This window comes from Phoxinus phoxinus, assembly GCF_949152265.1.
Source record: "Phoxinus phoxinus genome assembly, chromosome: 3".
Taxonomy (NCBI): Eukaryota; Metazoa; Chordata; class Actinopteri; order Cypriniformes; family Leuciscidae; genus Phoxinus; species Phoxinus phoxinus.
Genome location: NC_136878.1, coordinates 37,591,624 through 37,612,285, shown reverse-complemented (window position 1 = coordinate 37,612,285; position 20,662 = coordinate 37,591,624). Strand labels below are relative to the sequence as shown.

Here is a 20,662-nt window from a genome sequence, read left to right as displayed (position 1 = left end):
GGAGAGACGAGGAGCAAGGCCCTGACTCCTTGTGTCCTGGTCTCTGCGCCTCCGGCCCCAGCCGCAGACAGGAGCGACGCAACCGGGGCTGCGTCACTGCTATCCGGGAACTGGGGAGAGGGGAGCGGGAGGGGCGCCGTTCGGAGGCGGCGTGCACTGCCACTGCGACCCTCTCGGACGGGGGAGACTGTGTGCCCAGCAGTCTCGGCCGTGGATAACCTGAAAGAGGAGGTAGAAATTGCTCTTTTATTGAAAATTTGGGTACCGAGTGGTCAGCGGCGGAACAGAAACAAACAAAAAATTCTCCACCCGGCCCTCCCCCGGGGGAAGGAGGTGTGCAGAGGCACCCTCCCGAAGAGCAGTATCCAGGTCCTCCTCCAGGTCGCCCGTCTCAGGAACGCTTTCCACCCCTCTTTTTGCGAGAAGAGGCCGAAGGCGTCTGAGCGGGTTGGGGTGCCTTCTCACGACCAGACCTCCGGCCTCCAGGTTTAGACTGCTGCCCAGAAGGAGGAGCGGTCGCAGGAGGGCGCCCTTGGCGACGAGCAGCCGGAGGCTCTACGGCCACAGGAGACGGACCAGCAGCAGTTCGCTTCCTGTGCAGGACGTGCCGTATCGCCTCCGACTGCTTCTGGGCGGTAGAGAACTCTTGGGCGAAGCTCTCCACCGCGTCGCCGAAGAGGCCCCCTTGGGAAATGGGGAAGTTGAGAAGTTTTTTCTTCTCCGCTTCCCGCAAATCCGCAAGGGTAAGCAAAAGGTGGCGTTCCTGGACCACCAAAGTGGACATCGCCCGACCCAAGGAACGTGAGGTGACTTTCGTCGCCCGGAGGGCGAAGTCCGTCGCCTCACGCAGCTCCTGCAGCAATCTTGGGTCGGGACCACCCGCCTGCAAGTCATGGAGTGCCTTGCCCTGGTGGACCTGCAGCAGCGCCATGGCATGCAGGGCGGAAGCGGCATCTCCACACGCCGTGTAGGCATCCCTGGTCAGACCAGAGGAGAACCTACAGGCGCGGGAGGGGAGTGAAGGGGCACCCCGCCAAGTGGAAGCGGTCTTAGGACACAACTGCATCGCAACCGACCGCTCCACTGGGGGGATTCCCTCGTACCCGTGCGTCGCTCCGCCATCAAGGGTGGTGAGGAAGGAGGAGTGAGGTTGTCTACGTCTGGTCGCCAGAGGGGCCAGCCAAGACTTCCTCAGCTCCTCATGCACTTCAGGGAAGAAAGGCACTGGAGCGGGCCGTGGGGCAACAGTTCGGCCCGCTCCGAGAAACCAATCATCCAGCCGCGAAGGTTCGGGACTCGGTGGAGGGTTCCAGACGAGCCCGACATTCGCAGCCGCCCTTTCGAGCATAGTGGCCATTTCTGGATCCGGCTCAGCCGAAGCCACCACACCCGAAGGGGGTAGTTCCGCTGAGTCATCACCAGAAGATGACCCCTCTTCCTCCGATGCCGCGATCAACATCTGATCCTCAGGCGGGGCCCCAAGGAAACAACCGGTACCGCACGAGACGGCTCCGGAGGCTCCGCCGGGGCAACCAATGGCAACGAGCTAGTAGAGGAGTGAGAAGCCCGTGAGGATCTTTCACCAGACGGGACGTTCTGCACTGTGATCCTCATACGCTCACCAACAGGAATCGCCGCAGTAGCCGCCTGCCGAACTGAACCGGCAGACGAACTAGAACAGGGATTCACTGAAGGGACTCCCCCATATTTCAGGGTTCGTAGTCTTGAACGCAGCATCGCCAGAGTCATGTTCCCGCAATGAGAACATGACTCATTCATAAACGCTGCCTCAGCGTGCATTAAGCCCATACACGAGAGGCAGTGTTTATGACCATCTTCCTGAGGGAGAAGTCGACCGCATCCAGAAACGCACGGGTGAGTCGACATCCTGAAAAGGACGCGAAACCCCCGTGACACTCTTTTAGAAGAGAGAGAGTGCTCTCTAACACGTGCCGAAGCACCGAGGGACCAACCGCGGCAGACACAGCAGGGAAACTGCAAGCCTGCTGTGCTGCACTCACACTACCAGCCGTGAAAACGGCTCTTTTTCTTTTTTCTTTTTGTATGAAAAAGACGTCAGCAGCAGGCAGGAACGTGGCGATCGCTGAAGCGCCGTCACACTGACACTAGAGAGACCCTCTTCTTCCAAAGACGTTGTTTTGTTTTGTAAACAATATAAATATAACTCTCCTCGAAGAACAGCGGCACAGAGACACACTGGACGGCTCCGAAGCAAAAAGCATTCTCGCAATGTTTACTTCCGCGCTTTATACCCGCGCTGATAGGCGGGTCGCGGAATGCAAATCTTGCATGCCAATGTCCATTGGCTCGTTTTATTTCTCTCGAAGGCAATTGGCGCCCTAGCGTGATCCCAATTCGTCAGGGAACTCCCTGACGACACGTCGGAGTTCCCAGGACGAAAGGGAACCCTTGTTTTTCACTGGCATGTCTCTTGGCTGTTGAGGACTTTAAGCCTACATTCAGTACGAGTACAATACTTGGGTACAATAATTGTTTGCATTACATACTGTAAGTGTCTGTAAATGGTTCTAACCTAGTGCACTTGCGCACACATTGGCCAGCCTGCAAATAAAGAAGGCTTTTACGTGCTGACTGGCAGCGTGTGCAGAGCTGCTCGTCCTGGCACTGGGCACAACCTTGTGGGCAATTCTCGCAGTTCCCACTTTCCTTGCTGCCAAATCTGCCCATCGGGCATCGTGCCACACACATCTGATCTGCAGTCAGATATCGACCTGGAACACACATACATAACATCTATTCACATTCATCCAAGCCTTCATGCATCCAACCAAAGATTATTCCATCCGTCATATTTTTCATTGAGTTGCACATGTTGTACCTTTGTCACATGTGTTGCATTGAGTCTTCAATCTCCCAAAGCAGGATTCGCATGAAGAGTGACAGGCCTCACATTCCCCATCATCTGAAAGATGAGAGCAGTTAACCAGCAACATTTTTATAACTAAACAGTCCCTTGTGAAAAAGAAATGTGCTTAATTGTTTTAAATGTGCATGTATAGTGAACTTTAAGTAAAAAAAAAAAAACAGTTCTTGCACATAAAAATATGAATTGAATAAAGACCACTTCAGTGTACTTTAAGAGATAACACTTTTATGACCTTTATGTTTCTTTACACACGTAAGTACACTTTTAAATACATGTCAAATTTAAAGTTACTACATTCAAAAAGTACATTAAATTTTTTTAAATAAACTTTTGCCATGCTTTAAAGAAGGACACTTATTTTGTGGTGTTGACAAACATACTAAAACACAAAGTATTTGTATTTTAAGTATAAGTATTATAATTTTAACTATAGGGTGTTATTTGATATTACAATTAAAGGTACTGTAATATACTGTATTTTAAATGTACTAAATTGAAACGTAATCATAACAAATGTCTAATTACAAATATATTTAAAACCAATGATTTACAAGTTTAACTAGAAATTACATGAAAGTATGCTTGTCATTCGACTGTACACTTTAAATATATTTCAAAGACAAAATAAATGTAAATGAAATTACATATAAAGATACTTAAGTCGTATTTAAGTGGGTCAAAATCACACTCAGGTTCAACTAATGGCATTTAATATAAATTGAAATGTATTATTCTAAAAGTATGCTAAAATGTACTCTTTTTCACAAGGGTTGTTATGTTTTATAAATAAGATTTTTTTCTCTAATCCTAAACCAACTTAACCAACTTCCAACCAAATGCCTACATTGATCCAATGAACCAATAATGTCAAATCAAAAAGGGTGTTAACAAATGTTATTTAGCAATTTTAAACGGTACCTTTAGGGGTACAACAACTTATCACTTGGGCAGTACCCTTAAAATGTCAACTTTGTACCTTATCAACCCTTAAAATATGTATTGTATGTATTACCTTGGAGTGGAAATGTGCACTTAAGGTATACATTTTTTACGGTAAACAAGTTACAAAGATACCATTTGAGGGCAGTGTCCCAGTGTATCTTTTGTTTTCTAATGAAGTATAGGTCACAAATAATATTTCTTTAATATCATTATTAAAAAAAAAAAAAATCCTAGACATCTTTTCTAGACCTACAACCCATATTCCTACTATATAGAACATACTTGTTTGTGTTTTAAACCAAATGTAGTATTTACATGACAGTATGTGATTTCAAACGCAGCACTGGTCTCCAAGACCTCTGCCCTAAAGTTTCAATGCCTGAGCTCAAATATACCAAAGTCTTCCTTTTGACAGTGGATTTCAAAAGGAATATTCCAATATGACTGCAACCCTATATACTGTAGGACAAGCGGTTTGGACATTGGATGTATAGATGGATGGAATTCAATATTAACTCGTATGAAATCAAATTCTTCCAAAACCAAATTATCTGGACTATGCCATGAGACTAACATTCAATTAAGTCTCTGGAGCTGTGAACGAGTAGTCTCTAAATAATAGATTTTTCCTCTCGGGAGTCGGGAGTGTTGCTCTCACCAGTGAGGTACATCTGAGCAGAGCAGACATCCTGTTCAGACACACAAGCTCCATTATCAAGCGTCAGTCCATCAATGCAGCTGTCACAGTCACTGTCCTCTGGCCCACTACATGAACTGCAGTCTGAGTGACATTCCTCACACTCCTGAGAATCTTCATCACCATAGAAACCATCAGGACATTCCTGCACACACTTCCCATCTGTAGGGTACATTAAACTTGTCAATAACCTTTAATTCGACCTTGAAGACGTTTGATTCCAAGGAAATGCATGAAATGTATACCATAAATGCAAATAGTTTTAAGTCTAACCTGACAGGAAGAGGTCAGCTTCACACCAGTGGCACTCATCTTCATCACAGCTGACACAGTCATTCTCACAGGACACACAGCTCATGGTCTCCTCCACTGTGTATGTCTTAGCAGGACAGTTCTTATAGCAGCCCTCCTCAAACCTGTGCAACACACACAGAGGATTTCAGAGCCGCACACATCTGTAAAAGAAACTTCCATTCTATCTTTCAAAAGAACATACACATACAAGCCAGCAGATAGTTCTGTTACATCATGTTTCTTACTTGTAATATCCATCAATGCAGGACAGACAGTGTTTGGGATTATCTGCAAAATGTAGAAGGAACTGTAAATTATTCAGAAACATATGTCTGGTCACCTGAATATACAGTAGTCAACATTTTAAGTGGATCAAAACATTACATCAAAGTTATACATTAATTTCAGTTAAGTACTTCAAATGTTGACTACTGTAGTTCATGGTGGAATGTGAAGTCAAAACAATTAGTTGCATCCGTCAATTATGTTCTAAAACTACTTTTTTTACTTAAGACATTTTGTTGAAATTCCGAAGAGCACGACAAACAAGTACTAATGTCAGTTAAGTTTTAGTGTTTTTTACTCATATATTTTAATTGCTCTTAACGAGAAATATTTGAGTAAGCTAATTCATACATTTTACTTAAAATTGTCATGTTATCTCATGTAAATTATTTTTAGTGAGGAAATTTGGCTAGCTTTAACTAATTCACAAAATGCTACCTTGCTAATTGGTAACACAGTGCTTTGATAGAATCAGCTTGGCATAGCAATTGCTGAACGAGTATGGCAAGAACAGTTAACATATATCTGTTACAACCCCCATAAAAAAAAATAAAAAAAATAACAGAAACTCTTCTAAATTAAGTTAGCATAGCAGAAATGTACACACTAAATCTCTCAGTTAACATTAATCTTGCACAAAAACATTATACAACACTAGCATTTACTCTCCCTTTCACATGCTGGCAAATAGAAATCCAAGCCCAGTATCAGTTAAATTTAAGTTTGTCTAATTTAAAAGAAACATGTTCACAAAACTCAAAACAATGAAACAATTCAAGTTTGCTTAAAATGTGTCAGTTTTGTGAACTCAAAAGAAAGTTTAATTTAAGTTTGCTCTACTCAAACCAAATAATTATTGTGAGCATTAGGGTTTACATTGTATAGGCCTAATACTATCATAGTGATTACTAAATGCTAAAAAAAAAATTGCTGAACTTACAGAGAACACACTTATTACATCCCTCTTCACATGACATGCAGTCATCATATTCTGGGTCTTCCACCTCCCCTAAAACACACATACAAACTAATTAACTGCATTGGTTGAAGTCTGTCCTGAAAGTGAAAAATAAGCCAAAGCCTAGCACTAATAATATTTAAAGGAATATTTCACCCCGAAATGAAAATGTAATTTTCATTGTATAATAAAAGAGCAGCTTGGACATTGTGCTAATTCTGTCAGGACCACTATCGTCAAATACGATTGACAATTAGCATACAGTTTGGATTGGCGGTATGGTTCAGTTCGGGGCCAGAACTCCCTGCGCATCCATACAGCCTAGTATGGATAAGAGCAGGGAGAGCAGCAATAACCCCCCTTGGGGTAAACAGAACAGAACCAACATGAATGTATTGCAGATATCATACATTTCAAAGTACAAGATAATTAAAAAATTTATTCTGATTCAAGGGGAATCAGAATGCCAAATCCTGACTGGGCAAGAGGAGGAGCTGGGGATGGAGGAGGGTAATTAGCTCCTGAGAAACGCAATAGCTGCTAATAATACTGAAGGAGCTTATACATGTGATAGGCGTCGTATTCCTATAGGTGAATGTGGAACAGCTGAGAGTCAGCTGACGCAAATTTGACTAACTTGACCTGCCAGAACTGACTCAGCTTGATATTTCTCTTTTTTTGTGTGTTCTAAAAAAAAATAAAAAAGAGCAGCTTGGACATTGTGCTAAATATCTCCTTTTTGTGTGTTTCAACAAAACTGTACAATAAGCCATACCTTCACCACACCCCGGTTTATTACAGAGACCATCATTGAGGTAGAAGGAGTCGTCACACCTGATGCAGTGTGTGGCTGAGGAGCAGAGTTTGCAGTGTGAAGGACATGGCTCACATGCCTTCAACTTTGTGTGGAAATGAGCCTGAGGACACGCATCCACACACTCGCCATTATACAGGTGCCGGTCCATCCCAAACTTATCTACAGCACACATAATACAAGCACATACACAAATTTATACACACAGGGACACCTACTGTAAATGGAGACAGATAAAAAAAAAGTATTATTGAAAGTATCATAAATATTTTCACGTTTGTGTATTTGCAGGAAATACTGCAGGTCATTGTGTCACTTAAAACATCATATACTTGCCAGTCTCTCACCACCTGTCAAAAAACTGTGAGACCATCATGATGTTGTTTCTCCTATTTTCATTTTGGTGGCTTAAAGCCAGGAATTACATTTTGGAGTTTCGATCATGATATAATTTTTTTTTCCAAGCTAAAGGTAAATTATCAGCTAAGGTAAATATTTTCTATAAGATTTGAAACAGTCACGCTGGACCATTAAACCAATTGTATCTCTTTGATTTAATTTTCTTAAGTCTGAACAGCAAATGTCAGACTGCATTATGAAGCCCATTTTTTACTCACATTTGGTACTTGGCAAGTTTTCATTTTGGAGCTCTTAGAAATAAGATTAATTGGTTTCTGTCAGTTGCACAATTTAGTTGAGTTATTGGAACAGCAGCGAGTTGGGTTAAGATGAGAAATGAATCTTGACCTGTATCACAGCTGGTACAGTTAGCAGGACCAGCATCAAGGCACTGGGCACAGGTGTGGTCACAGAGGTGGCACTGTCCACTGGATGGGTACTTCCCATTTGAGCAGCTGACCACACAACGTCCCTCATCCAGCCATCTACAAGAGCAGGACAGAGGAAATGCACATTATTAGAAAATGACTTTTGTTTGTACTACTGACTGAATGACCAACTGTTTCTCTCTATTCTCGCCTCCTGTGACCCAGTAAATCACTTTTCACAATTCACTTTTAGATATTGTGAATATCTCCTGTACAAGTAACAATGACAACATATATTCCTTCTTTATATGCCAAGATATTCAAACTTCACCAATGAATAAAGAAATGTTTGTAATAATTAAGATTTTTTTAATTTATCTTATGCTCACTAATGACACATGTATTTGATAAAAAAAAATACAGTAAAAAACCTGAAATATTGCTGCAATTTAAAATAACTATTTTATATTTGAATACATTTTAAAATGTAATTTATGCCTGTGGTGGAAAAAGCTAGATTTTCAGCAGCCATTAATCCAGTCTTCACTGTCACTAGCAGGTTGGCTGTAATTAAGCACACGATGAACTATACTCAAGCGGACCTTTAATATAATACTCAACACACAAAACAGGAGAAAATCTAGGAGAATGTACAACCTCTTAACAATCAATGTAACACATGGGAAAACTGGGTCAAAGGAAAACAGCCAAACAGAAACTGAATTAAATGAAAACAAAGACAAAACAACAGCCACCAGCATCCCATGCATTGGTGTCTTTTCAGTAGGTAAACAACCGTTGAAAAACAGTTTCTTACTGTGTGTTGGAGCAGCTGAGACAGTCTTCACTTTTTGGACCTTTACATTTCTGACAGGACACATCACATGACTGACAGTCTCCACTCTCATCCTGATATTCCCCTTTAAACACAAAAATACATTCATTGCAATTAAATCTGAAATGTTACAACAACTTTACAATGCTGTGCATCAACAGGTTGCATACTCTGGTTGAATGAACCAGAACTTACCATCAACACAGTTGTGGCTGAGAACACACACGCCATCCTGAAGTGTGTGTCCATCTACACACTCACTGCAGTTTCCTTTACCCGGCCCGACGCAGGCCAGACAGCTCACATCACACCTGCACATATACACACAGAATCAAACTAGTGGTAAGGGATGATGATAAATGTTGAAGAGATGAGAGAGGTTGTAGCACACACACACACACCTCTCACAGTTGCTCTGAGTGTCTGCGCTGTCAGAGATGGGTTGTACAGCGTAGAAACCTTGACTGCAGGAGGACACACATCTCCAGTTCTCCATCAGGTAGCCTTCAGCACAGCGATTACATAACTCTAGACCTGCAGCTGTACAAAGACATGACCCTAAAATATTACACCCACATGAAAAAAAACCTCACATCAGTTAAAAACACAAAATTGCCATATCGAAAGATCCTGTAGAGGATTGCTGTTGGAATTTGATCACAATGTTGGATATTATGATTAATGAACACTAGAATTTCAACAGATTTATTTTACCCTTTTTCGATTATAAGAGTATTAGAGTGCAATAGTTAGAATAAATAATTTCAAGAAAATCTTATGATGCCCTACATTTCCACAATTGCAAGATACTAAAGGAATGCTGATTGCTAATAGAATTTGTATATCATAATTTGGAACTAATCCTAAATTAGAATCCTTTAAGAATCCATTAACATACTATAAACTGAAAAATTATTTGAATTGAACTTTTATTAGATTTTTTTAGGATTCTTGTTTGATTCCCGTCATTCCAGATTGTGACAGAATTCAGTTGTTACGTCAGATGCTACTGTTCCAAACGTTCAGATCGCAAAGAACAAACGGTGCTAATATACAGTACACTCACGTAGAAAATGATTCTAACCATAATCTCCATACTGAAATCTCAGTTGGCTAGACAGTGATTCATATTCTCTGAATCGTTAAAAAATTGGTGTCCAGGGTACCATGAGCCCAGAGACTTTAAACCATGTTTTTTTAATACTTAAAGTGTTAAAATGTGTGCTTTAAATATAGTGCTCATAAACGGCTTTTGCATAGGTCACGACTTAACAAGCAGAAAAAAACAGTGAAGTTTCTGAACATTCAACATTTCCGAACAAAGAAATTAAACATATAATTTCATCATCACATCACTGCTAATTGGATCATTACTTAATGTTCATTTAAATAGTTAAAAATGGCATGTCCATTTTAAAAGAAAATAATTATATATGTTTAAGATATCTCAGACCTCCAATGGGCTCTAAAAATCTGTGGCTTTAGGATATTCTAATACTAAAGTATATTATTCATAATCATAATAGTCCTATTATAGGGAACTATGTTCAAACAGATTTGTGAGTGTTATGTTGAATTCCCTAATGAAAATTCCTATTAGGATCCTTTACAACTGATTTGGATTAAGAATCATTCCTACATACATGTGGGAATTGGTTCTCAACTAGGGGGCTTTATAAACTTCAAAGGGGGCAGCAAGATGACATAAAAGTATTTAAAATAAATAGAATATAAAAACGAATACATTTTCATTTTAATTATTATTTTAGCAATTTTTAAATGTAATTTAGTAGAGTGATCATAGATTAAAATATGTTTTGAAAACAAAACTAGAGCTACAGTAGAAAGTCTTCGAATATTGGACAATCGGTTTGACTCGGGCATGTTGTTCGGAATTTGTTCGTTGGGATGTCATTGATGATCTGTGCATTGTACCAGGAGGACAGTAACGAAGTACATTTACTTGAGTACTGTTTTTGAGTATCTGTACTTTACTTTAGTATTATTTTTCTGGAAACTTGTTACTTTAACTTCACTACATTTGAAAGACAAATATCGTACTTTTTACTCCACTACATTTCTGTCAAGGTCCTTGAGTAGAAAGTATATAGTTATGTTAGTCAGGGCATGATTTTTCGAAAACGTGATTGGATTTTTGCGGGTGACAGACAGCCTATCAGTAATCACTCTTGTATGGTCACGTGTCGTGAAGTTCGGTGTGAAAACTAATGGTTTGAAAGTTTTGTTTTCATGGCAAATAAGTATTTCTGTTTTGCTCTTTGTTAAAGCAGCTGTTGGGCAGTTATACAGCTATGGTTGTGTAGCTGTATGTTGTGTTTTTTCCTGATCAGTCTGTATTTACAGACCACTTGTTTCAAATGTGCATGAATGGATACACATACATACTGATGTGTTCTTCTTTTGTGAGGGTGGTAGGAGTGTTAAATAATTGTTTTTGTTTAAATTTCTATAGGTTTTGTAAAATTCTAAAAGCTCTTAATTCCACCGATACTAAAAACTGGTCAGTGTATTCACTAGGTTTAAATTGACATTTGCTTTTTACTTTTGATAAAAAGTATTAATGAATGAGCACTGTGCCACTGTTTGTCCGACTCTTTGTACTGTATTTTATTTAGTTTTTTTATTCTAAACTGTTTTAATTATTCTTATTTCTTTTGATTATTTTAATTTCTTCTATGCAAAGCACTTTGAATTACCATCAGAGCCGGACAGTAACGGAGTACATTTACATGAGTACAGTACTTAAGTACAATTTGGAGGGATCCGTACTTTACTCGAGTATCATTTTTGGGGAGTACTCATGACTTTACTCAAGTACATTTGAGAGGCAAATATTGTACTCTTTACTCCACTACATTTCTATCCATAACCGTGAGTACTGAGTACCCGTTACTTCTTCTAAAAAAATAAAAAATAAATTAAAAAAACTCGGAAAACCTCAATTTGTTGTTTCCCTCTCAAACGTGACTGGATTGTGCAGGCGTCACTGATTGGGACAGCCTATCAGCAATCAGCTTTCAGAGGTGTGATTTAGAGGTGTGTCAGAACATTGCTATATTGCCTTCTTTGCTGGTTTAGGTTTATTGATTTGATTGATGAAAAAACAGAGAAACTCAAATGTACACACAATTGTTAGTTCAAATGTGGGTGCAAAAAAATCCATTAAAACTCTAGCAGAGGTTTGTCAGAGATCGTTGCCATTGTGCTATTGCCTTGTGGGCAAGTGCGAAATGTTAAATAAAGCAACGTGGTAAAAATATGAAAATTACTTGATTTTACTTTCAATTCCTTTTACATTATCCAAGGTATTAACATTAACATTTTTCATAACTCATGTAGGACGTTTCTGTACATAGCCTAAATGTAAACACTGTGGCAGTAGAAATGCAATATTTAGAAAATGTAGGCTACTCTTGTACTCTTGATACTCAAGTACTTTTAAAAACAAGTACTTCAGTACTTTTACTCAAGTAGACATCTGACTGTAGTACTTTTACTTATACTCAAGTAAAATTTAGCAAGGGGTATCTGTACTTTTACTCAAGTAATGAAGCTGTGTACTCTGTCCGCCTCTGATTACCATTGTGTAGGAAATGTGCTATATAAATAAACTTGCCTTGCCTTGATACTTTTTAAAAACAAGTACTTCTGTACTTTTATTCAAGTAAAAAGTGTCTTTACAACTTTTACTTGTAATGGAGTAATATTTGACCAGTAGTATCTGTACTTTCACACAAGTAAGGAAGTTGTGTATTTTGTCCACCTCTGCATGTAGCACAGGCTGGGTGGCAGGGCTCACATGAGTCCTCCGGCTTACTGTAGTAATGGCCCACCTCACAACTCTTCTGGCATCTGTTGCCCAAAAGACTGAAAGGGCCGAAGAGAGAAACAGTCAACTTTCATTACAGTGAACTGACATGGCTACATTGCCTCATGAAATATCAGTAGGTTCAAACATTTAATAAAAATATATTACCTTGTGCCCTCAGAGCACTCTGTGCAAATGGTGGCTGAGGTGCATTTCATACAGTTCTCAATATTACACTTCCTACACAAGTTTTCGTCTGCATTGAAAAAACATTCATGAACACAGAATAAGTCAACATTTCTATGTCATTCTAAGTCATTTTTATGTCAACACTAAAAGCAAAGTTTACAATGCAGCGATGTGGAATATGATTTTGGATCAATTATATTTTGTGGCTGGGGTTTTACACTTATTTGCATAAAGAACATCATCATCATCAAGGCCTTTTGCAGTGCAAGCGCCGATCTGAACAGTGTCTAACATGTCATCTTTTTGTGCAAAGCTGGTGTAAGCATGACAGGACAGAGCCCTCTGCATAAAGAACATGGCTTACAATAAATATTAAACAAGAAAGGTTCCAAAAGGTGGAGTTTGCAGCAATGCCATGGAACAGGAATGGACAACTTCGGTCCTGAAGAAGTTTAGCTCAAACCCTAGAACAAGCTAATCAATGTCTTCAGGAATACTAGAAAGCTACAGGCAGGTGAATTTTTATCAGGGTTGGAGCTAAACTCTACAGGACAGTGGCCCTCCAGGACTGAAGTTGCCCATCCCCTGCCATAGAACAAAACATTTGGGTACCACAAAAAAACATTTTTAGTCAGGAGTTCTTAAAAGAACCATTTATTTCTTACTGTGTGAAGAATTTTTTTTGTATAATGTAAAGAACCTCTAAAGTTTCCATGGATGTTAAAGGTTCTTCATGGAACCATAGATGCCAATAAGCCATGCGGAAAAATCCAGCAAGCATGAAGTCCATGTTGGTCCAGGCTGGTTTATGCTGGTTAGAGTTGGCATAGTGCTGTCTAGTTGGTGGACCAGCATCAGCTGGTCCACCACCAGCTGGTGTTCTCTTGGACATCCCAACCTGGACCCAGCATGCAAAATACAACTTGACCAGCAATGCTGGATTTTTCAGCAGAAAGAACCTTTATTTTGTATCCTTTACTTTTATTATTTATTTAAGTCCCCCTGTTGTGAAAATCAAGCTAGTAATGTTGGTTATATGTCTATGTGGTGTTTTTAATATGGTTTAAGACAAACCAAGGGTGTAGAGTTACATTCAAGCTATTTTAAGGCATCTTTTTTTCAAAGAAAAAAGTTTAAATATGTAATTTTGGCGAGCAAAGATGATTTTTAAGGTATAAAATTATTGACTACAGGGGGACTTTAAGAGTAATGTGTAATGCACTTGGTTTCTTTTTTTTAAACAAGTAACCCACTTGCTTTTCAGTCTTATTGGCATGGTGGCATCACTCTTACCGTGGTTAAGATAGTAGCCATCCTCACAGCTGGTCACACAGTTGTTCTTTTCCTCGTTCAGATAGTATCCAGACCTACAGGCTGTGCACTGATCACTGCGGCTGCCTAAACACAACTTACAGAAGGAGTAACACTTCTTACACCTGTTCTTATCCCCCCAGTACCCGCCTGGACACTCAGACACACAGGTCCTGAAAAATGAGTTAGTGCAGTATCAGTAAACTTTTTATAAAGAAGGAAAGGACCGAAGAGAAAAGTAATAATTCCTGACCGTGTGTTATTTTTGAATTTTAGGAAAAAGTGCAAGCAGGAAACACATTGGTGGGGTCCAGGTCCTTCACAGCCATCCTCACTACATTCTGGGTCACAAGAGCCTTGAGTAGAGGGATAAAGCAAAGTATTCACAAATAATTATATTTACAATGTCCCCAAAAGTGGGCAGTTATGCCCACTTAAAAATACGTAAATGCTCTTAAATGGGTTAATGAGGGAACTGATGTGCGTTTGTGAGTTGATGAAAAGCTAATAATTAATTAAATTGAATGTAACATTCAAATTAATGATGTGATTTAATTAAGCGACCTACAGTCTGCTGCACTTTGTGTTTCAAAGTGAAGTGTGACACTGATATCATGATTTCAGAGCAGCTCGGTCCACAGTAATTGCTGCTTCTCATGTACTCCATCTCTGCAAGCGTTGTGAATTTAGTGTGCGTTTGGGAATGCAATGAGCGCTAGGTTTACTTTTCTTTTTACAATACATTCACATGATTTCATTGAGACATGAGTTTACAGCTTTTCACCAATATTCCGCCAAAACAAAAGTTGTAACTTGTAGCATTAGTTGGTTGTAAAAAAGTGAACCCATGTGTGGACACCCTTAAAAGTAACTTTTTTTCAGCAGTAAAGCATTTTTTGTGTCTGGATGTCTCAGCACAGCAGTATAAATATTGCTACTGTAGAAAGAGAAGTAGAAGTAGCACAGAAAACTGTGAACATGTGAATCCATTGTTACATTTCAGGGGGTAATTTAAGTAAATATTATACATTTAATGGGTTCAGCTGACAAAACGGTTTGGGAATTCCAGCATTAGATAATAAAACATCAAACCAAGTTGCATTTCTTTGAAAGAAAAACAGCAAAATCACTTTTCAAACAAACCCAAAAAGTTTGCTAGGTTTGAAATAATATAACAATATACTAGTTTGGACACTTACTTGGACACTTTTTGTCAAATGTTAGTGTAACATGTCCAGTCCATGTGTAACAAACTTTAGGGAGAACTGACTTATACCTGATATACATGCATACATACAAAATCATTGTGACCCTAGTTGGTTAAAAGTAATTTAAAAATAACAATATTATTCAAATTAAAAACGAATGTACTTCTGATAAAATCTCTGCAGATGCTACTTGGTATTTATTTTGTTATCTAATGCAGTTCATGCATTTTAACTGTGACTGAAGTGTCTACTTATTTTGTGAGTGCACTGTTTCACAAATTCAGGCTTACATATGATCAGATAAAGATATATATGCATATATGCTATTCGAGGGGAGGGTTTTGAATTTTGAGATTGGCACAAAGCCGGAGTACTTCCCAAAATATCCCTGGTTGGGATATAGGAACCAGCTAAGAGTTGGTGGAGGGATGCTGGAAAACTGGGAAGGTGAGAGACAGCTATACAGCCTTCCTCTCATGCTACCGAACTTTAAATAAACTTCATATAATGTAATTTTTTATTTAATTTATTTATAATATATAAAGTAATTTGGCCAGCGTGCTTTTAAAGCATTGGGTAAATCACCATTGTACTCCTCTGTGGTGTCATCTTCAGAAGGCAGCTGGGCAGAGCGGGGCTGTTCATGTCTTATGTATGGGTGTGTGGATGTCCCATAAAGCACCAGGGACCATTCTACCAGTTTTCCTAATATAAACAACAAAGAAGGAAAAACATTTACATTCTATTATAGTTGTAGTTTACATTTTGTACATATGCAATGGGTTCTACCACAGTAAAGTTTAAAGTATGTTAAGGTGGTGGACACCTTGGAGTCGGCTGTTTCTGTGTGGAGATGGGGTGTCTCTGATGTCCAGGATCCAGTCTCCTGCTGGTTTTTCGCCCCAGCAGTGAGTCGTCATGAATTCCCACTTAAGGAAGCCCTCACTGGAGTGGTCATTTGGTCTGACAGGAAATAACCACAGAATAATTAAAACAATCACTCAGATAATCCTAAAGAATTAGTGGGAAAAGGTAAAGTTCCCCTTCGAAAGGGAACTCGCACTGCGTTGATGGGGAATGCCTCCGCGTGAACCGGTGTCTGAAATGCTTATCTAATCATGGCAATCCTATTGGCCGGCAACAGCCTATGACATCACTAGTGCGACCCGGAAGTATATAAGGGGAGCGTGGAGAACAGGTCAACAGCTTTTTCGTCTTCAGGGACGGTTTTGTCTGTACGCTTTAACCTGATACTTCAAAAAGGTAATCATGGCTTGTGAAAAACGCTTCAGGAAGTGTGTGCATCTGTGTCTAAGATATTTGACACCTGATGACACACACAACTTGTGTGTTTATTGTTTTGGCTCAGTGCACGCACGATCAGTTCCTGAGGGATCTGCTTGTGCCAACTATGAGTTTTCCCTTGAGAAAACTCCATTCTCGTCTGCCCTCTTCTCGAGGGAAGAGGGACAGACATCTGTACCGGGCGGTGTGGGTCCCGCTCGTGCTAAGGCAGAGCGGAGACTGGAATCGTGGGGTTTTTCAGAGGGAGCTTGCTGAGGAGTTGGAGAGAACTGTTAATCTCTCGTGTCCCTCAAAGACTCGCTAGAGTGAGCTGCATGATGAGGATGTGTTGTCAAAAAACTAACATCCTCTTATCCAGCAGCAAGTGCTCTTCTGGCTATTAAAACAACCAGCTCAAGAGAGCAGGAGATGGCTGATGATGGTGAAGAGGATGTAGAAGTCGAACCCTCACAGCTACCCTGCCCCGAGTATGATGAGTTGTGAGTGTAATGTAACTTGTTATGCAATTCTGCCTGATCTACACAATGAGATCGAAAAGGCATGGAAGAACACTAAGTGCTCCGGGCCTGCCTTTTAAGCCATAAAAAAAGAGAGAAAGTTGCGCTTAAATGGCAGGATATACGCAGTGCCGGGTCTGGTTGGTGATGCCTTGCACACAATGGGGGTGTTGCAAGCATAGCTGGCTGATTGGCTGTCAGATTTGGACAGGATAAAACTCAGGTCCGAATCTGCGCTTCCTCACCCCAAGCGCTTCTTGCATCAGCCCTGAGGCTGGATACATGATGAGTAATTTCTTTAATGTAACAACCCCTCTGTGGGTCTGGCGTTGGGTGTGGTAGAAAGTGTGCTCTTTCAAGCTCTTATGGCTATAGGTCTCCATTTGTGAATGTCGTTTAGGCCATCGCTCTATGGGCAGCAGTTTGAGCTCTGTGGGTCTCCTCTCTTTACGAGAGTTTTTAAGGTTGAACAGTAGACCACAGTTCCCTGTTAGAAAATATCATGGGGGTGTTAGTAAGGGGTTAAATAGGATGGTGAAATTAGGGCCCTGAAGTTCCCATGTATAGACAAGCTATCCCAGAGGCCTCCTCTCCACAACAGTCGGCAGGCTTATGTAGTGGGTGGTGGGTAGTGCCAATCTGTAGTAGTAAACGGGTTGGCTTTATTATATGGAAAATTCTCTAGTGAGGCTACCGTTCATCTGAGCATCAAACAGACATTCTCTGGGAGATGGCTTCCTCCCAAGCGGGAGTTATTTTACTGAGGCCACCGCTCTGTCAAGCTCCAGATAGAACTACAGAGTCAAGCATTTGGCCCTCGTCGGGCCAGCTTGATAGCCACCTTAGACTAGAGCAGCAGGTCACCTCTCACTTTGAGAGTCATTTTGAGATTATAGCTCTGAACTTCAATCATATAATGCGGCCGCCTCGATATAGCTTAGGCTTGGTAACTAGGAAAATGGTTGCGGCCCGGGCCTGCTAAGAATCCTCGCCTTGAGCCTCTCAGTATCTGAGTGTAGGTTCCTTAGAGCTAGAGCCCATCAGAGCCTTGCTTTTAAAGGGTTGATGGCACTTCTGCCGAGTACACTGCCTGTTGGTAATGTAAACCTTAGAGCTGGAGTCGCTCCCCTTATTAGGGCCCCTTTCAGAGTGCTTCTGAACAATTTAACATTTATTTTTTGTTTACATTATGAAAATCAGAAATGATTTTAGAGCGTATAGAACAATGGCATATAATTAGACTAAAAAGTATTTTATAAAAAGTATAAACTATCAATCAGACAGCAAAAGCCATGTAGAAGATTGTGTACAACAGGTTTTAATAACGCTGATTATTTAGAAGCCTAAGAAATGTGTGCATCAAATATGATTAAATTAGGTTTTATGGGATTAATCATGTATTCCAGTAAATCATACAGTTATTACGTTCATTTAAGTCCATCTGAGCTGGCTCAGTATATTTGTACCTGTTAGAGAGAAGCTGAGATCTGGTTCCAGAGGGTGATGTCAGTGTGATTGACAGTTCTCCCCGGTGAGGATGTGTGATTGTGACACGTACAATAACATGCTCCAGATAGACCACCCGCTGCAGACGCTGAGCAGAGCAGCCCGAGGACTTGAACACTGACCTCAACACCCTCTCTGGACTTATGATCCTGAGATAAATACAGAGAATCTGAGGGAATCTTCAGTAGGATTACAATGTTAATACATTTGGTAGAAGAATATGGTAATCATTTAATACCATGCCAAACAGTGGTGGCCAAACTTATTAGAACACTTGGCATATTTAAGAGGTTTCAGTTGTTATTTTCCAAGAAGACAATGACCCTTCTTCTAACTATTGTCGGAACTACCTGCGACGGAAGGAATCTGCTGGAACAGTGAAAATTATGGACTGGACCTGTCAAAGTCCGTACCTCAACCACATCGAGCAAATTTGGGGCGAGTTGGAAAATAAACTAGACAGATCTATTGTACTTTCAAAGGAAAGTCTTTGGCTTCAGTTGCAGAAGGCATGGGATAACATTAGTGTTGAAGTTCTCAGGAAATATATTGACACTATGCCAGAGAGATGAGCTGTTGTAATTGCTGCAAAAGGTGGACATACAAAATACTAAAGTTAAAAGTGGATAAAAACAATACGACTCACTTTATCTGATATTTGTTGTGCTCAGAGCAACCATCTGCATGTTTCATGAACATTATGAAATTAAATAATGTATTGGAGGCAAACAAATGTTCTGTCACGTGTTCTAATAATTTCGGCCACTGTCACTGCATCATGGTAACACCACAGTATTAGTAAAGACAGTTTTGTAAAGACAGTACATTAGTATGAATACAGGAACGCTACAGCAGTTTGGAATCATCAGTGATAAAATACAAGGATTTCGATCAAACACTTACCTTCCATTCTGGACTATGTTTTGCTCACATATGTGTTGAGGGGGCACCTGCTTCCAGGTCTCTGCTTCCTTCACCATGGCTTCAGCATCCATCAAGCCAAACCCATAAAGGTGACTAACTGCACAAGAGCCAGTGATGATACAGTTTATTACATACTGTTATTGAGAGCACACTTCATTTACTTTGCAACTATTAAAACGTTAGTTCAGGCAAACATTTTGTCATAATTTATTCACCCTCATGTTGTTTGTTCATCTTCGAAACACAATTGAGAGATTTCTGTCTCTCCATAGACAATCCACGCAACTACCACTTAGACGATTAAAAAAATTCATAAACAGATCATTAAACTAATCCATATGAATTGAGAGGTTTAGTCCCAATTTTCTGAAGAGACACAATCATGATGAACAGATTGAATTAATGCTTTTATTCATCAATGCACACATACAGATATAGAAGCTCAAGCATGCTTGCTTGATTTGTGAGAACCAATAGAGTTCATTCTCTTGTGTTACGCAGCACGTTTGAGCTTCCGCAAGAACCAATGAGGTTTGTTCCCGTGCATCAAGCATGTGCGGTGGAACTTTTATTTATGTTCGGTGATCAATGTTTATATGTGAATAAAAGCATAAATTCAATTTGTTCATCATATAAAGCGATCCTGTCTCTTTATGAACTTTTAGAATCGACAAACTTGTAGTTGCATGGACTGTCAATGGAGGGACATAAAACTCTTCAAAATATCTTCATTTGTATCTCAAAGATGTATGAATGTCTTAAGGGTTTGAAAATATATGAGGGTGAGTAATTAGATGAGTAATTTTTTGTGGGCATGATATATATATATCTTGTTTTTGTCATGTGTGGGTTTCCATAAATCCACTTAACAGTAAAAGTGTGCTGATACATTATTTAAAATGGTTTTCAAGCTCAATTTAATAGATTTTGAATATTGCATAATAAGTGATTTTTAATATTAAAGCTTATTTAAGTCTACCATCATATCCAGCTCCATTGCTCTGCCAGTCTGAGGCGCTCAGGTGACCACGACGTGAAGTTTTCACCATGATGTGCTGAACATCCCTCCAGGTCAGAGCTGGACTGAGGACGAAGAACAAAGAAATAAGTTTATTCATCACATGCTTAAAAGGGATGGCAGTAAATACTTTGTCCTACAGACATGATTGGTTCAATAAAACCAGTGGAACTGAAAGCCCATGAGCAGCAATGACATAATTCAGCTCTGAACCAATTGAAAGAGTCAAAGTGTCTGAAATGAGGTGATACAAGATAAGTGTTTTACCCTCGCCATTTGACAGAACTTCAGGTTTGAAATGCTACACTTGATTTGACCACAAAGTGCTTGCCAGATCTAACAGAAAGATGACTATCTAACAGACAGAGCACAAAT

At 40.0% G+C, this 20,662-nt stretch overlaps 1 protein-coding gene across 1 annotated transcript in view; it reads right to left on the bottom strand.

The window, feature by feature from the left end:
* pcsk5a (proprotein convertase subtilisin/kexin type 5a) overlaps positions 1 to 20,662 on the bottom strand; it is a 46,331-nt gene that overhangs the window by 17,463 nt on the left and 8,206 nt on the right. The window contains exons 10-29 of the mRNA XM_079607032.1: positions 20,249 to 20,352; positions 19,249 to 19,366; positions 18,306 to 18,494; positions 15,864 to 16,000; positions 15,623 to 15,742; positions 14,083 to 14,185; positions 13,812 to 14,002; positions 12,498 to 12,585; positions 12,285 to 12,388; positions 8,902 to 9,040; positions 8,696 to 8,811; positions 8,483 to 8,585; positions 7,646 to 7,782; positions 6,860 to 7,060; positions 6,067 to 6,135; positions 5,087 to 5,129; positions 4,821 to 4,963; positions 4,509 to 4,709; positions 2,861 to 2,944; positions 2,555 to 2,753 (exon numbers count right to left, since the gene is read on the bottom strand). Coding sequence (XP_079463158.1) covers positions 2,555 to 2,753; positions 2,861 to 2,944; positions 4,509 to 4,709; positions 4,821 to 4,963; positions 5,087 to 5,129; positions 6,067 to 6,135; positions 6,860 to 7,060; positions 7,646 to 7,782; positions 8,483 to 8,585; positions 8,696 to 8,811; positions 8,902 to 9,040; positions 12,285 to 12,388; positions 12,498 to 12,585; positions 13,812 to 14,002; positions 14,083 to 14,185; positions 15,623 to 15,742; positions 15,864 to 16,000; positions 18,306 to 18,494; positions 19,249 to 19,366; positions 20,249 to 20,352 — 2,589 coding nt within the window. The remainder of the gene's footprint in view (positions 1 to 2,554; positions 2,754 to 2,860; positions 2,945 to 4,508; positions 4,710 to 4,820; positions 4,964 to 5,086; positions 5,130 to 6,066; positions 6,136 to 6,859; positions 7,061 to 7,645; positions 7,783 to 8,482; positions 8,586 to 8,695; positions 8,812 to 8,901; positions 9,041 to 12,284; positions 12,389 to 12,497; positions 12,586 to 13,811; positions 14,003 to 14,082; positions 14,186 to 15,622; positions 15,743 to 15,863; positions 16,001 to 18,305; positions 18,495 to 19,248; positions 19,367 to 20,248; positions 20,353 to 20,662) is intronic.